Source organism: Mesocricetus auratus, unplaced genomic scaffold (genome assembly GCF_017639785.1).
Source record: "Mesocricetus auratus isolate SY011 unplaced genomic scaffold, BCM_Maur_2.0 Super-Scaffold_100008, whole genome shotgun sequence".
Taxonomy (NCBI): domain Eukaryota; kingdom Metazoa; phylum Chordata; class Mammalia; order Rodentia; family Cricetidae; genus Mesocricetus; species Mesocricetus auratus.
The window spans coordinates 46816994-46834272 of record NW_024429192.1 but is presented as its reverse complement, the minus strand read 5'-3'; the positions used below and the strand labels follow the sequence as shown (position 1 = coordinate 46834272).

General features: G+C 39.6%; 1 protein-coding gene across 1 annotated transcript in view; it reads left to right on the top strand.

Annotated features, from left to right (window-relative positions):
• Ccdc80 (coiled-coil domain containing 80) overlaps positions 1-15223 on the top strand; it is a 34053-nt gene extending 18830 nt beyond the window's left edge. Inside the window, exons 4-8 of the mRNA XM_005074758.4 lie at positions 3528-3664; positions 5112-5260; positions 9221-9324; positions 13679-13759; positions 14722-15223. Coding sequence (XP_005074815.1) covers positions 3528-3664; positions 5112-5260; positions 9221-9324; positions 13679-13759; positions 14722-15068 — 818 coding nt within the window. The 3' untranslated portion in view covers positions 15069-15223. The remainder of the gene's footprint in view (positions 1-3527; positions 3665-5111; positions 5261-9220; positions 9325-13678; positions 13760-14721) is intronic.
• Positions 15224-17279: the final 2056 nt, after the last annotated feature.

The following is a 17279-nucleotide window of genomic DNA, read 5'->3' as shown; positions in this document are numbered from 1 at the left end:
TAGTGTGAACATGTCCTCATGTCCATGGTAGAGGCAAGAACCATCAAATACAAGCTTGCTTCATGTCAGCTGTATTAACAATCTACTGGTACACATGAGCTCATAATCACAGGCAAGGATAGTTCAACTGACTCACCGTAAGGGATGGAGGGGTTGCAGTTTGGGCAAGGATACAGACAGTATAGAGAGGGTAAAGAATTGGGACCATTGAAAAAAAATCTATTACATTCTCCACCTTTCTTTTCCTGTAGCCACTTCAACTTTATCTGTTAGGTATTAATGATCTGGTTTTGGTTCTGCTTAGAGCTTAGACTCTCAAACTCTACCCAAGCTACTGGTTTCTGAACCTAGCACAAGCACAGGAACAACTCAGAACTAGTGGTAAACATTTTATTGGATAAATAAAATCCAAAATGAGCATATGTACAAGGTCAAGCCAGTGACATGGCTCATCATGCAAAGACACTTGCCACTCAAAGACTTTAATCCCCACAGCCCATGGAAAGGTAGAAATAGAGAGAAAATAGCACAAACTTGTCCTCTGACTTCCAAATATGCACCACAGTGTAAATACCCACTCATGCACATCATGGAACACACACACACAATGCTATTACTGTTACTATTACTACTACTATTGATGATGATAATGATGATGATGATTATGATAAACTTTTAAAGAGTTCAAGCCCATTTTCAGCTATCGAATAAACTCAAAACAAACCTAGGCTACTTGAGACCCTTTTATTTATAAAAATAAATAAGACAAAATAACAACAAAACCCCTCAAAATTATAATTGCTAGGTGAAGAGTAAAACCTGTTTGTAAAGATTTGGAATATTAACTGCAAAGAACATTTTTATTTTTCATAGTTTTACTAACATATTAATTATGCATAGTAACATGTGTTCCAATCACTAGTGCTCTTTACAGATAAATGGGTGCAAGTTTGTTTGTAGAAGCATGAGAACGTTATAAATATCTACATTGAAGAAAATGGTTTCTCTCTTGTCCCTCACCATTAACCACAATAAATCTTGATAGAGTATCAGAACCCATAATTCTCTCCCCATTAGGTGACTAGGTGTTCATGGGCACAATCTTGGGTAGGCAAACATCCTAGCATTTTCTTTTCTCTTAATAGTTTTTAACCAAGACTAGCATCATACTGCATATTTAATTCTGCAACTTACTTTCTATGCTGAGGAAAATATACTCAAAACAAACAAAACTACTACATCAACATAACACATTTTAATTAGTATATATTTTGTCAACAACAACAACAAATTGTATAATTGAAAAATAGATATGTGGTCTATGCAATATATCCTATCATTCCCCTTTTCACTTTTTCAGACAGTTCTTGGTCCTCATACAGCTCCTTAGGCCCTAGGGTATATGGATCACCTCCATGAAGCACTGTTACTACTTTGGAAAAGAAAATAGATTCTTTTCTACTTGTACTTTCTGTTGGAGACATCAAGCTACTCATTTATATTTTTCAAGTAGCCTAATAACATGAATCAAAGTAGCAGTTTAACTGTAATTGTCCTCTTACTAGGAAGGTAAGGGATATTATGTTCAGCTTTAACCTCATATTTGCATGATAGTCTCTAGTGCAGCATAGTACTTTGGTACTACTCCTTGTGTGAACACGTTGATATCTGAGACTCTTTGTGCTAATATTTATGTTGTCACATATTCACTAATTTCATTTATTTCTGATTTATCCTTAATATGGGGGATTATTTTGAAGACCATTCAGGCAGAGGGAAACACTGGTCTGTTTTGAAGAGGAAGTAAATGTAGAAACTTTTTAATTTACTATGGGATTGAATACTGATAAACCCATGGTGACCTGGAATATTATAATAGAAGCACACATCTAGGTAGGGCATACAACATGTCACAACAGATTGAGACTCTTGTATGAAGACCTGAATTCATTTCCTTGACTTCACAGGTAGCAGGAGAGAACTGACTTGTGAGAACCAACTCCCGAGAGTCACCCTTCATATCCAGCCTATGTCATGCACACATGACACCTGTATACACACACACACACACACACACACACACACACACACACACACATTAAAATAAGAAATTCATTTAACATACTGTTTTTCTAAGCTTTGATGCACAGTAGAGTAACACATTATGCTACAGATATAGCTGTTATCCATGATCAAATGGATTCTGGAACCTTGACATCATGAAAGAATATTAGGAAAAGACAAAAATTCAAAGCAATGCTTCTTAATGGGTATCACTTTCACTCTATCGTAGAAAAAAAACTTTAAATTAAACCACAAGTTAGTGACAGTCTGTAAATCTGTCCTGTCCTTAGTAATGTTTAAATACTTTCTAGATATGTAACTTGCATGTTAAGCCACAAATACCCTCGGTTTTGTCTTCTGACTGGTTTTATATCATCTTGACATAGCTACAGCCATTTTGGAAGAGTGAACCTCAATTGAGAAAATGCCCCCTCCAGATTGCCTCTGAGAAACAGTTTCTCGGTTGATGATTGATGTGTGTGGCACTACTGTGCTCCTTGTAGTGCCACCCCTGGCCTGGTGGTCCTGGGCGCTATAAGAAAGCTGGAAGAGCAAATCAGGAAGAGCAAGCCAGTAAGCAGCATTCTTCCATGGCTTCAGTATCAGTTCCCGTCTCCAGATACCTGCCCTGTTTGAATCCCCTTTGAATTTCTTCCCTGACTGCTCTCAGGGAAGCTGTGGAGCTGTAAGCTGAAATTGACCCTTTCCTCCCCAAGATGCTTTTGGCCACAGTGTTTTATCACAGCAATAGAAACCCTAACTAAGTAAGACTGATTTTCATGTTTCCCATTTACTCAGAAACTATTCTGAATTATAATGGTTTCTTTGACCAAAAACTTGCATAATGCTTAGTCTTCCAAATACTCTTAAATTATGCTTGAGATCGTGTTCCTTTGTGAAATTTGTATATTGAAGAGTTTAACTTTTTCTGGAGTCAAAAGGAACCTGGGACCAGTTTGGGGCATGAACTATTTTTTTCTAAGGTTCATGTTTACTGAACTCCAAAGTTAATTATATGCTAAAAGAGGAACAGACACAGGCTTCAGACTCAGAATTGTCTATAGTGGAAGTGAACCTTAGCAAACATGTCTGGTCTAGTTTTATGGCAATTTAGGTAGAGACTCACACTCTGGCAGGATGGACAGTTTTCTAGGAATGTCAGGCGGCCTTAAAGCTAACACTTCTGATTCACATGAACAGGGTGGGCCAAGATGAGTTTGCTGTCTTAGGAGAAGTCATTTTCAATACTATTTTATGTATTTCTTTGGTTGCTTTATGTCCATCAATTCGCCATAAAACTGTTGTAATTTAATTTAATTTACTATAGTACTGTTCACACATATTGAGAGTTAAGTATATATATCTGACTTGAGCTGGATAAAAGTTCAGTGTCTCCACCCAGTGTCCTCTCAGTGTTTTCTGTTTTGCCATACTCAATGTTATTCACATTTATTTGCCTTAAGATAATGAGAAACCTATGCGTGTGGTGGATGATGAGGACCTGGTAGACCAACATCTCATTGGAGAGCTAAGGAAAGAGTACGGAATGACCTACAATGACTTCTTCATGGTTCTGACAGATGTGGATCTAAGAGTCAAGGTACAGGTTCTTGCTGTGGGTGATGTGGTACAATTCTTTGGAATACAAACTATGATTTCCATGGTCGATGAGTTCACTAGATATATAACTCAGCACACCATATGCCTTCGTAGTAAGGTTTTGAAATGGCCCTAGTATTTCAGTTGTCTTATGAATTTGCATTCAAAAATGATGTCTTCAGGAAAAGACTAGGTTGAGCTGAACTTAGACAACTAAGACAGCTACGTGACTCAAACTGAATCCTTCCATCACACCAATGCTGGAAAATGATCAGACATGAGATAAATGAATGTGGTGATCCAAGTCCTGGGAATAAAAGAGAAGGAGGAATTCTTTCCTTCAAGAAACCTGCACTTACCTTAGGTACCATTATGGAAAGCGATGATTTATGATTTTTTTTAAAAAGACTGCAAGGATTTTTCATCTCCTTTCTTTCTGTAGGGACAAAGTTTCTAACCCATCAGAAACTGAGTTATGCAGTCATAATAATAGCAAAATATTTTTGTTGGCACTTTCCTTGCACCAAGCACCTTGCTCAAACCTAAGCAATCCTTGTCTTAAAGATATAAAATAAATATCAGTATCTTTCTCGCTTCACATAGGGAAAAATAACATAGTCCCAGAATGGGTAAGTGGCTTGTCCAAGTTGATCCAGCTAGGATTAGATTTCATTCCCACAAAGGCTAGCTACAGATTTCATTGTCTTCCTCATTCTTGGATACTGACATTATAACAAGTTCTTTGCGGAGGGGTGCTGTCTGCACCATCATAACAGATGACTTGACCTGTAGTGTTTTTGTGGTTTGGGGAAGAGATCACTCCATTAATGTGTTCTGCACAAGTGTTGCATCATTTCCTACAGGAGAAGTTGGACTAGATCTCTAAAATAAAACCCCATTGGGACAAAGTTGCAAGCCACACTCAGATAGTCCCTCATATTGGTTCTGCTTGTCAGGGCCCATATCCATATCAGGTGACTTTTAAAAGTATAGGTAGCTGGGATCCAAGTAAATGAATTTCATTGTCTTTAAGTTGCATCCAAACCTGTTTCTGAGAACATGTGAGTAAACATGTTCAATAAATGACTCAATAAAACAGGACTGAATGGGAAAGTCAAGTTAAAACTCTAGCATGCTATGTCATTTGCTTCTCAATGTTAGTATACTTCTCACATCTCTGGTTGTGTCATAAACAAGATACATGCTGGGTATATGGGAGTGAATGTAGGGTTTGTATGGTAAGGAAGATTTTAGTAAAAGAAGGCAAGAACAGTTTTTTATAAACATATCAATTGCTTCCTGGAGACCTAATTTCAAGCATTTGGAAGAGAGTATTCTTGCAAAAGAGCCTTTAGAAACCATAAAACCCTCTAGGTTCCAAATAAAAAGATTTCCCCAGACCTTGGTAGAAGGTATAAATTATATGTACCCTATGCTTTCTTAAACAGCAATACTATGAAGTGCCAATAGCAATGAAGTCTGTGTTTGATCTCATCGATACCTTCCAATCCCGAATCAAAGACATGGAGAAGCAGAAGAAGGAGGGCATTACCTGCAAGGAGGACAAGAAACAGTCCCTGGAGAATTTCCTATCCAGGTACATAACTTTGCATCCCCAGGAGAGGATAGTACAATTTTGCCTGGAATGGGCTCAGATCCAAAGAAAAATATTTCACATGTGCTTATAGGAGGGTGCTCATCTGTTTCTGGGCGCCCTGTCTGCTGGGCTTAGTTGTGTATGTCTGGAAATAGTTCTGGTTGCAAGGTTTCAACTCTGAAGGTTGATTTGGTGATATAGGATGGGTCTCTTCAGTTCCTTTTATTGGTACAGAGAATAGAATTCAGAACTTCCACAAGTATTGCTTCATGCAGTGAGTCTAAGAAGCTGTGACCATGACATTGTGTTTTACATGAGTCTACTTCCATTTCCAAATGGGATTTGATACACTGTTTAATTTCCCACTTCCTTACAACAAAACAGTAAATCCTCACAAAGACCCTAAAAGCAGGAATCCTCTTGACTTAGCTCCAGCATTCTCTGGGGGAATATTGTATGTTTAAGGCCTTTGACTCAAGGGGGCAGGGAATCCCCCAGAGAAGAGAGTAAGGAAAATAAAATGGCAGTTTCTTCTTTGCTTTATGCCTTTCCCAATGTTGGGTGAAAATTTCACAGGCACTTTGAGGCCCTAAGTGAGACAAATTTAAAAATACACTCACAACAATGAAAATCACAGAGACCTCAATATAAACGCCACTCCAACTGTACCTCATGACTCAGGGTCTCCAGAAATGAAGCAAACATTTGCTGGAGGCTCAGTGTTAAATGTGTGTCACATGGGCTAAATCTTTGCACAATACCTCATGTTAGTCAGGGTAGTCAATGATTAGTAAGTGAATAGCTTGAATTCCTGCAGACTCCAGAGACTCAGGGCTCTTAGGGCACAGATTTCATCTAAAATGGCCCGATTCATGATTCATATGAGGTTTCAGTCTGCAACACATCCATTGTGTTGACAATAATGGCAGCAGGGGTCCTTCCTCCATCTGAGTTGCTGTATACTCATCCATGTTGGTACCAAGAACTTCACCTGTTGTCCATAGGTTCATGTGTTTGAATATTTTCAAATTTGCCTCCCCCAAAATTGTCTTCACTTAGATTTCAACTTGTGCTGTACTTCCTAATTATTGTTACTCATGTGTAATTGCAAGTTTGTCATCTGTCAAACTTCTCTTAAAGTTCAGAAGAACATGTACGTATGTATGTATGTATGAGGGCAAATCTGGGGGAGTTGGAGGGTAGAGAATTTGATCAAAATATACTATATGAAATACTCATAGAATTAATAAGATATCATCTTAAATGTTTAAACAGAATAATGTATTTCTCAAAGACAGGAATGATATGACCCTGTGTTGGAATTCTGCCTTTTTTCTCACTCATTGTTCGTGACATTTTGGGCTGATATTTTTAACTGCCTCAGACTTAAGTTTTCTAATTTACAAAATGATAATAATAAGTGTTCTTGTTCTTAAAATCAAAGTGAAAGGGTAACTGAATACTAGAGATAACGAGGGTCCAGGATCTAGCACAAAGCAAATGACCAATAAATGTATTTCCAGCATGTTGGTCAAGCCCTATACCATTGTTTGTCAGCAAAAGAAACTCAGTAGAATTGAATTCAGAATTGAAACTCAGGCAAAGAGAAATAGGAAAAACCCTGAAACTGGAAAAAAAGAAAAGGGAAGGAAAAGAAAGAAAGAAAAGTTCTGTGACTAAGCCAGTCCCTAAATGGGAATTTTCCTTAAATTTGCTGACTTGTTGATGAGACAGCACAGCCTGGTTTCAACTGACCAGACCCTGAAGCCAGTCTGGTCTTTAACACTGCATTTTATTTTATAATTACCCGTCCCTGAGACAGAAGCCCCAAAGAGTGGGCAAATACACACTAATTTGGTATGCCAGCTAAAAAGAAGCAAACACATGCAGACCTTGCAGGGTTTCATTGACTGAGAAGTTGAAGTGACAGAAAAAACAATTTGCCCCAAATGGAGACCTAAGCAAGGTCACAAGTCTTGTCACAGACAGACCTTGGGCATTATTTCTTTAGTGCCTTGAGCTGGGCACTAAAGGCACAGCTTTGGATCCCTGTGTGGGACATCCAATCGTTCCTTATGGGAAGCACTGTGCTCGGGTCATGTCTGAGACTGGGCGTCTCATCCCTCTCCCATCAAAACCTCATTCAGTGGTACATACAGGTAAACAAATTGAGACAGACATCACTAAAACAGCTCAATGGCTCCATGTAGGCCAGAGAGGCTAGCCTGGTTAGATCCTGGCTGGAGGCCAGCTCTGGCCTGGCACTCCTCCTAAGGAAGCAGGGAAATCCAGAGACCAGCCGTGCTTGTGACCCAGCAGCTGCCACTGTTCCCTTTCCCAGGAACCTCTGGACCGTCTCATGTGTTCCTTTCCCTCGATCTGTGCCAAAACACTCATCTCCTTATCCTCAGTGGAGACTTGTTTTTCTTTCCCTTTGAAGAAAAACAAGCAGAGGAAGTGAATGTAATGTCATAGCGCAAGCAATTCTTGGCAAGTCTTAGGAGACAGGCATCCATTCAGAGCTTGTGTTTCATTAGTCTATTATTTTCCCTCATTCACCAAAACCACTATTGCTTCCAAGGGGCCATTTTCTTTGGGGTTGAAAACACTCGTGTTCAGTTTGAAGCTAGATAGGGCATAGGGAGAGAACCACGCGCTCCGGGATTGTTAATACCTGCTGGCTGCCTACACCTGAGGCAGAAAGCAACTCCCCCTTTCCAGGTTGAGACAACTCTATTCAGCTTCGCCTTGGAAGCATACTGTATGTATTTCACACCACACTGGGGATCCAGAGAGCATGTCTAAAGCATCAGCATCCTTAAGCCCATATTTTGGTACCACCTTAGATTTACTAGTTGTGCAAACCACTCACTTCTTTGTGTCTCTCTCATCATGCATCATCTGGGGGAAATAAAGCTTACTTTCTTGAGCCTTAGTGAGGAACACAGCCTATGTAGTGGAAGTGAGCTTTAAAGTAGCACACTGGCGCAGGAATCAAATAGGTTGTCATGTGGCATGGTGATGGGTGACGTCCAAGGTGTGTTAGTGGCAGGATTTTAAAGTGGGAACCTGCACATTAAGACACAATTTCCCAGATCGATGCCATCATATGGGTTTGGAATTTAATTTAATTTAATACTGATGGGTTTTGGAATTTAAATTTGTAACACCCTTTTGAAGTAGACACTGATATTTTCAATTCTGGAATAAGGGAAAGTGAGACTTAGTGACATGCTTGAAGACACCCAAAAAGCAGTGATGGCAAACTTGAATTCAAGTTTCCACATACAAGATAAAGGTACCATGACAGTCATACTAACAGTAGAAGCCAGGTTTGCCAAAATACCATGATTTTCCTCTTCATAGAGGCAGTTGTATTGACTTTCACTAACGATAATAGGATAAGAATCAGAACTTACATTTGCCTCTAGAATAACAACTGGCTACTAAGGAAAGAACACAGGTTTTTATTCTTCTGAAACTCTCTTTAACTCTTTTAGTGATTTTCTATTTTCTTTCTTGCTGCCAAAAATTTAATGGTCTTTTTCTAGCCTTTTGTGTATGTGTGTATTCTCATCTCCCAATGCATGCTGAACTCCACAGGGAGCTCTGCTGTGACCTCAGTTCTCTTCAGCACTCTTCTTAGTCTTGGTTTTTCTGCCTCCTTTAAAATTTGGTTAGTCTTCATTATAACTGAGAGCTTCACTTCACCTTAAGTGACCTCATCAGACATGGTGACCATGACCCAACACATCATGCAGGCATACTGAAGTCACAACAGAGAAAGTTATCAGTATGTGGCAATGCAGTCTAACGGCTTTCAGGAACTGTGGGAGAGTTCTATGGACTAGGGATTTTTATTTTGGGAATGGAAAAACCCAACCACCAATGTTTCAATGCTTTCTCACACTGGCCTCTGTTGTTTGAAGCAGTCACAGCAGCCTCATGTGTCTTTTCCAGGTTCCGATGGAGGAGGCGGTTGCTGGTGATCTCTGCCCCTAATGATGAAGACTGGGCCTATTCACAACAGCTCTCTGCCCTCAGTGGTCAAGCATGCAATTTTGGTGAGTAAGAGGCACATCATTTTTGCTTTCCCATACCACTTTCTGGATGATTCTAAAATGAAACACACAGCCTTAGCTCATCCAAATATACCCCAATCCAGATGTAGATTCTCAGATACACATTCTATTTATTGAATGGGAAGTTGTTTTCAAAGCACTGTTTTGGTCAACTATAGGTCCTTCTTCCTTTCACATTTTACACTGAAGCATTTACAAGTACCTACTTTTAATTAATTACTTTTATCAATTACTTTTTTCATTTCTGATTTAAATTAGAAACAAGCTTGCTTCACATGTCAGTCCCAGCTCCCTCTCCCTCCCCTCCTCCCCCACCTCCCACCAGGCCCCCAGGCCCCCACCCAATCCCCACTCCATTCCCCAGGGAGGGTGAGGCCCTCCATGGGGGATCTCCAGAGTCTGTCATTTCATTCAGGACAGGGCCTAGGACCTCCCCCAAGAGTTCAGGGTGAAAGAGCATCCCTCATTATGAGATGGACATCCAAAGTCCATTTGCATGCCAGGGATAAATACTGATCTACTATCCAAGGCCCCATAGATTGCCTAGGCCTCCTCACTGACACCCACATTCAGGGGGTCTGGATCAGTACCATGCTGGCCTCCTAGCCATCAATCTGGGGTCCAAGAGCTCCCTCTTGTTCAGTTCAGCAGTTAAACCAGCCCAGTCTTGACTCCTTTGCTCATCAGTCCTCCCTCTGTGTCACTGGATTCCAGGAGTTCAGTTCAGTGTTAAGTTGTGAGTATCTGCCTCTGCTTCCATCAGTCACTGGATGAAGGTTCTGTTTCCCAGATTCTCTGGCAGTGGGATTATAGGCTGGCACTCCCATGATACAAGTCTAAAATCCATAAATGAGTGAGTACATACCATGTTTGTCTTTTTGTGACTAGGTTATTTCACTCAGGATGGTTTTTTCTAGTGCCATCCATTTGCCTGCAAATTTCAAGATTCCATTGTTTTTTTTTCCTGCTGAATAGTACTCCATTAAGTAAATTCTACCACATTTTCTCTATCCACCTTTAAATTGAGGGGCATCTAGGTTGCTTCCAGGTTCTGGTTATCACAAATAATGCTGTTATGAATATAGTGGAACAGACATCCTTGTTATATGAATGTGCATCCCTCTCCCTCCCCCTCCTCCCCCACACCTCCCACCAGGCCCCCAGCCACCCCCAATCCTCACTCCATTCCTCATATGCCCATATACCGATTGGATATATGCCTAAGAGTGGAATTGCTGGGCCTTGTTATAGACTGATTCCCATTTTCCTGAGGAATCGCCATACTGATTTCCAAAGTGGCTGTACAAGTTAGCACTCCCACCAGCAATGGACCAGTGTTCCCCTTTCTCCACATCCTTTCCAGCATAAACTGTCATTGGTGTTTTTGATTTTAGCTATTCTGACTGGAGTAAGATGGTATCTCAGAGTTGTTTTGATTTGCATTTCCCTGATAACTAGGGATGTTGAGCACTTTCTTAAGTGTCTCTCAGTCATTTTAGACTCTTCTATTGAGTAATCTCTATTTAGTTCTGTACCCCACTTTTTAATTGGATCCCTTGGTATTTTGGAGACTTGCTTGTTGAGTTCTTTGTAAATTTTGGAGATCAGTCCTCTGTCAGATGTGGGGTTAGTGAATATTTTTTCCCATTCTGTGGGCTACCTTTTTGTCTTGCTGACTGTGTCCTTTGCCTTACAGAAGCTTCTCAGTTTCAGGAGGTCCCATGTATTAATTGTTGATCTCCCTGTCTGTGCTACTGGTGTTATGTTCAGGAAGCTGTCTCCTGTACCAATTCGTTCAAGGGTACCACCCACTTTCTCTTCTAAGAGGTTCAGTGTGGTTGGATTTATGTTGAGGTCTTTGATCGATTTTTTTTTCTTTAAAGATTCAAAGTTCTTGTGATACATGTCTTTCACTTGTCTAGTTATCGCTACCTCCAAGGTATTTTATGTTATCTTTGGCAATTGTAAAGGGTGATGTTTCTTTGATTTCTTTCTCAGCCCTTTTGTTGTCTGTATATAGTAGGGCTACTGATTTTCTTGAGTTGACCTTGTATCCTGCCACTTTGCTGAAGGTATCAGTTGTAAAAGTTCCTTGGTAGAGATTTTTGGGTCACTTATGTAAACTATCATATCATCTGCAAATAGTGAAAATTACTTTAATTATTTCTTTTTATTTCTTTTTAAAGATGTCTTAAAAATGCTTATCTGACACCTGGGTACTGGCTACTAACATTGAGTACTTCTTTATAAATTGATCTTACTCTGAGAATTAATGAACCAGAACCTTATTTTATTTTATTTTTAGAGACAGAATGTCCACTATGTAACTCGAAATCCTCCTGCCTTATCCTCCTGTGTGCTGGAATTATGGGTGTGTGTCAGTGTGCCTGGTTCTGAATCTTATTAAGTCAAGTCAAAAAGAAAAAAAATGTTTCTTCTCTCCTTGTTGCAAATCCCTCAATATTTTCAAAAATAACAGGGCACCTAACTTACTAAACATTAGGAAACTGAAAGCACTATTATCATTTTTAATGTGACCACAGAAACATGCACAGTACATAGAGCTTTTCCCAGGTTCAGTGTGGAATGGAATGATGGTAAAGTCAATAGTGTCAATGTCCTAGGTGACATCCATGAGCTCTGGAGCTGGGGAGAGAGCACCTTGAGTCATTAGAGGTATGGAGGGTTGGTTTCTGGTCATCAATTTAAAACTTACAACATTACAAATCAAGACCATCTTGATTCTCCCAGTAGAAGAATCATGAGGTCTATACTAATGGTGCAGCTATAAAACTGTACTTGAGTTTTGAAGGAATGGTGATCATATTTTGTGAAGCATTATCAGGACCTGGTTCTGTGGTACGGCCCAGTGCCTCTAAATTATAAGATTGTAAGATGTGAAGTAATTCAAAATAAGGCAGAAAGCAAGCTCCAAATGGTAAGACAATTTAAGAACTCACTTATCCTCCATTTATCAAGGCTAACAATTTATAACTATCAACACAGAATATCTGATTGTGTCAATATTTTGAGTTGCAGTTAAAAGTCTTCAGAATCATCAGTGGTGCTAATTATGAAAGGTATTCTTAGAGCAACCACAAATTCATCACAGTACAGATGTAAGTCAAAACATACCCTGTTTTGGTGGCACATATCTATAATCTCAGCACCAGGAGGCTCAGCCCAGGGGTTTGTGAGTTCCAGGCCATCCTGAGCTGTATTGTGCCACCCATGTCAAAAAACAATGATGACAAATAAAATCATGGCTTGCTACTGTTTTATAGATGCCTTTTCAAAAGCTAAGAGGTGTTTATTTTATTTTTTTATTCTGGCACAGAAAGCCTGTGCCACACAGATATAAGCAAATTCTTTTGTTAAACGCAGGAAATGTGAACAAAGCATGCTTTCCAGGAGTCATTAAATTCATGACCTTCACTTCTGAAAATATGACTCACTAGTGTTTGGAATAGAATGCTTCACCTTTGGGGAAAGATAAAGGTGGAAAACAAAACAAAACTCTGGGAAATAGCACGGTGCCTTGATTTTAGTGGCCTTCTCACAGGAGCCCTCCCACATAGAAGCATTTAATTCCACCCCCCCCCAGGGGCAACATACTCTGCTGATCTTATCATTAGCTCCAAGCTATTACCCCTGCTAGATGTTTCATCCTGATGTTTTCTTTCTGAATCCCTTCACATGCTTTTCATCTTCAAAAGAATTCCAACAAGCTATCAAGGCATGACCTTCCCTCCTCTGCTGAAACTTGAGCTGAAGATGGGAGGCTAGCTGTGCTTGCCTGGGCTTCCCCTGGGACCCTCTGCATGAGTAAGAACCTGCCAGTCAAGGGGCATCTATCCTATGACTGACCCTTTAAACATCGCTCACATGCTTTGTGTGGTTTTTCTCTCTGAGGGGAAGTTATCCATAACAGGTGTGAAAACTTCAGCCTTAAGCTTTTTTTTTTTTAATGCCAATCATTGTGCCTAGCTCATGTTAGGTATTTTAGTATTTTACTATCAGTAGTTTCATATTTCGGTATTTTATAGTGAGAGTCATTTTAAGAGCAAATTCTTCATCTGTTTCAGTCCAGCCTCCTCACACACAAAGCCACCTGATTCTTGCTAATCCTAAAATATGCAACCAGTCTTTTTAGTTTTAAAAGCACTTCCTATCTTTTGGAAACAATGTAAACAGATTATTCTACTTGACTTTTTATGTTTTGTATCCTTTTCAAATTTTAATTGACTTGAAAAATCACCAGTTGTCAGGGTTTGGGAAGTGGAAGAAGTTTTCCGATTGTCTCCTCTAATTTTGTGGTTGTCTTCTCTTGTGTCAGGTCTGCGGCACATAACTCTTCTGAAGCTTTTGGGCGTTGGAGAAGAGGTTGGAGGCGTCCTGGAACTGTTCCCAATTAACGGTAATGTTTTATTATTTTAAAACATTGTGAATTAGCATTAAGTCTAATTAAATTGTGTTAAGCTATATGCAAGCAGTAGGTATACCTTAAAGAATAGTGTGTGTGCATGGACATGCTTGTGTGTCCGTCACGTACATGGGGCAGAGGCTGGACGAAGGGCTTATCTTGGTTTTGATAAAAAATTTATTCAAACAGTAAAAAGTATCTGTTTTCAAAATCAAAATCATGCTTTTTGTCTATAAGAAGCTTTAAGGTTTTCACAGTATGTCATGTTCTATCATTTAATCTCATGATTGTTTTATGAAGTTGTACCAACTTGATTTCCTTTCAAGAGATTATGAAATGAAGTAAAAGGCTCAAAGAAGCTAAAGAAACTGACTACAGACTGAAGGCTGCAGAAGGCACATCCACTCCTTCCTCTTATTGAAATAAATGCTACTGTGTGAAATAGTAGGCAGAATACCAGAGAAGACCACCCCACTGCCTGCCACACTTTGTTCCCCTCTTTTCCTTCTTTGCACATATACTACTAGTTTAGATCCAGTCATTGGTTCTCAGTTTAACTGGTATTTTTCACCCTAGACAACAAGCTTTCCATTGTCACTTGAAAGGAAAACTGGAATGCAAAGAAGTAAGCTAATTGGAAACAGGCTTAGAAATAAAAACATCATTGTTTGCCAGTAACAGGTTGTAAAGACGTTGCTGTTGCAGAACTAAGGCATGTGTTCTGTATTTTGCAACATTCTCAAAAGAGATGTCACGTGTATTATAGTTTCACACTAACACCCTTGCACAACCTAGTGTAGAACTTGTAGTTGGATGTTCCCAGCAGACAACTGTACTTGAGCTAAAGAGAACAGGTTCATGGGTCTTCTGCTCTCATAGTGATCTCATCTAGCTTTGACATGTCTATGAACTCTTGACTCTTTAGTCCACTAACAACCATTCCAATACTATTCCAGGTAGCTCCACTGTTGAGCGGGAAGATGTACCAGCCCACTTGGTGAAAGACATTCGCAACTATTTCCAAGTGAGCCCAGAGTATTTTTCCATGCTTCTAGTTGGAAAAGATGGGAATGTTAAATCTTGGTATCCGTCTCCTATGTGGTCAATGGTCATCGTGTATGACTTAATTGATTCCATGCAACTTCGGAGACAGGAAATGGCCATTCAGCAGTCACTGGGGATGCGCTGCCCAGAAGATGAATATGCAGGATATGGTTACCATAATTACCACCAAGGCTACCAGGATGGCTACCAGGATGACTACCGTCATCATGAAAGTTACCACCATGGATACCCTTACTGAACAGAAATATGTAACCCTATTCCCATTCAGTTTCCTCTTCATCTGCTAAAGCTGTGTGTGGCCAGCTACACAAGGGAAGTACTCCATACTCTACATTGCCTGCCCTTTTCTTTCAGTGTTCTTCCAAGATTAAAGAAATAGTCAACTTTCCCCTATTCATGAGTGGTTATTGAGACATTTAAAAGAAATCTGGTGCTAAATAATTGTACTGAAAAAATAGGTAGTGTCTCTATTTTATATGCAAATTTCTATAAAGTATTTGTTTATCTCTTCATCATTTTTATACCAGTTTGCAATTGAAAACTAAGTTAAAGAAAATAAATAGCAAGGTGCATATGTTTTCAGAAAACACCTGGATAGAAGCAGAACACAACAGATGGTCTTATTTTCTTTTGAGACAGGGTCTCTCTTTGGTCTAGCTCTGACTTATCTAGAACTCACATGTAGATCAGGCTGGCCTCAGCCTCACAAGATCCACTCGCTTCTGCCCAAATGGTGGGATTAAATGCATGAATCACCATGTCTGGCTTCTTAACACTTGAAATGTCAGCCTAAAAATATTTACAATAGTTCTTTGCCATATTGAATTCTTTTATGAAACATGGTAACACCAGAGTAGTAATACTGGCCATCAACTCTAAACCAATATTTATTATGAAAATGCAATTTCTAAATTCCTGTCTAACTCAGTGACTTTTATGATCTTTTCAGGTTTGGGGGTAAAATACTAAATACAAAGGTTCTGTATTGACTGATTGCCTTTCTTGCCTCTGGTAGCCTTAACCTAGAGGACAAAGGTGCCAGATAGCCATCAGAGTCACCTCTCAAATTTGCTGAAAGGAGTAAAATGAAAGCAGGCTTATTAAGAAAAAGTGAGAAAGATTCCTGAAAGTGGGATGGGTCCCAAGAGGCAGAAAATTGTTTTGGCTTTATGGAATATTGTTAATGGCAGCTCTGAAAATCTACTTTGAGAAATAAATTTTATTATTATTAAAAGGTTGAGCTGTGAGTAGGGGCTTTTTAAAGGTCTTGGGGCAGAAACTAGACACAACCTGGACATGCTGAGGCTGAGCCAATGGGAGCTCACATGCTCTGTTGACTTGGGACATGATCATGTACTATTTGCCCAATCTGGGAGTGTCTTGAACTTCAGCCACCGTTATTCATTCTATTTTAACCTTTGCTTGGTTTGCCAGACATCTGCCTTGGCTGGGTCTACCAGCTGCTAGTCAAACCATACTCATTGTGTTCCCAGGTTTTGCGACTAACTTGTAGTTTACCATGAGCCCTTTCACTGCCTATGGGAGCTAAATCCTCCCACATCTACAAAATGAGCTGTAGTTATTCATAGCTCTTTTGACTTGTTTTTCTCCATGGACTGCCTTCAGAAAGACAAAAGAGGACAAGGGTGGGCTCGGTTCAAGAGATATGCCTCAATCTGAGAAGACCAAGTCAGGAGTGATTGGAAGACTTGACTGATACAAGGAATGATTTGACGTTGCCATTCTTAATCATAGTACCTTGAAGGCTAGACTTTACTTAGTATAAATGATTCAAAGAATGTGTTATTTTCTATATACTCTGCTAGAGTCCGGAACACAAAACTGGAAGACTTTTCTCTTTACACACAAACTCAGACAAGCAGACAACAGTTGCAAAGATCACTAATTGTAACAGGAGGTGTAGCAATGGAAAGAAAGGAGAGGAAGCAGCAGCAAGGGAGAAATGAGGAGAAACTGTGCTCTGTAGCCATCTGAGTGATTACACGGTTTTCCCTTCAAGTTCCTTGTGACCTTAGCAGGTGTCTTCCACTGGCTCCATCATTACCACGGTCAATGGTCAATGGATTTTGGATCATTACAGTTTGGACACAGCTTCCCTGGGGATGTCATATCTTTCTCAGCTTTAAGAAGTTTTTGGGTATTCATGAAAGATGGCGGCACTAGCACTAGTTCATTTATAAACAAACACTTCATTTCTACTGAACTAAACACAAAAGAATAGTGAGTTCATTGAATCATTTCGTCAAAGTTGAATCTAAGGAAGTCTCAATCTTTCTTTTTGAGAAATATGTGCCTGTTCACCATCCATAACTAAGGCAAAAGTCATTGCTTGAAATTATTTTTTTTACTCTGTGGATCTTTAGGCTTTTTGAGAGATCCTCCACCCAGCTCCCAAATGAATCACACACAGAGGCTTATGAATGTCCAA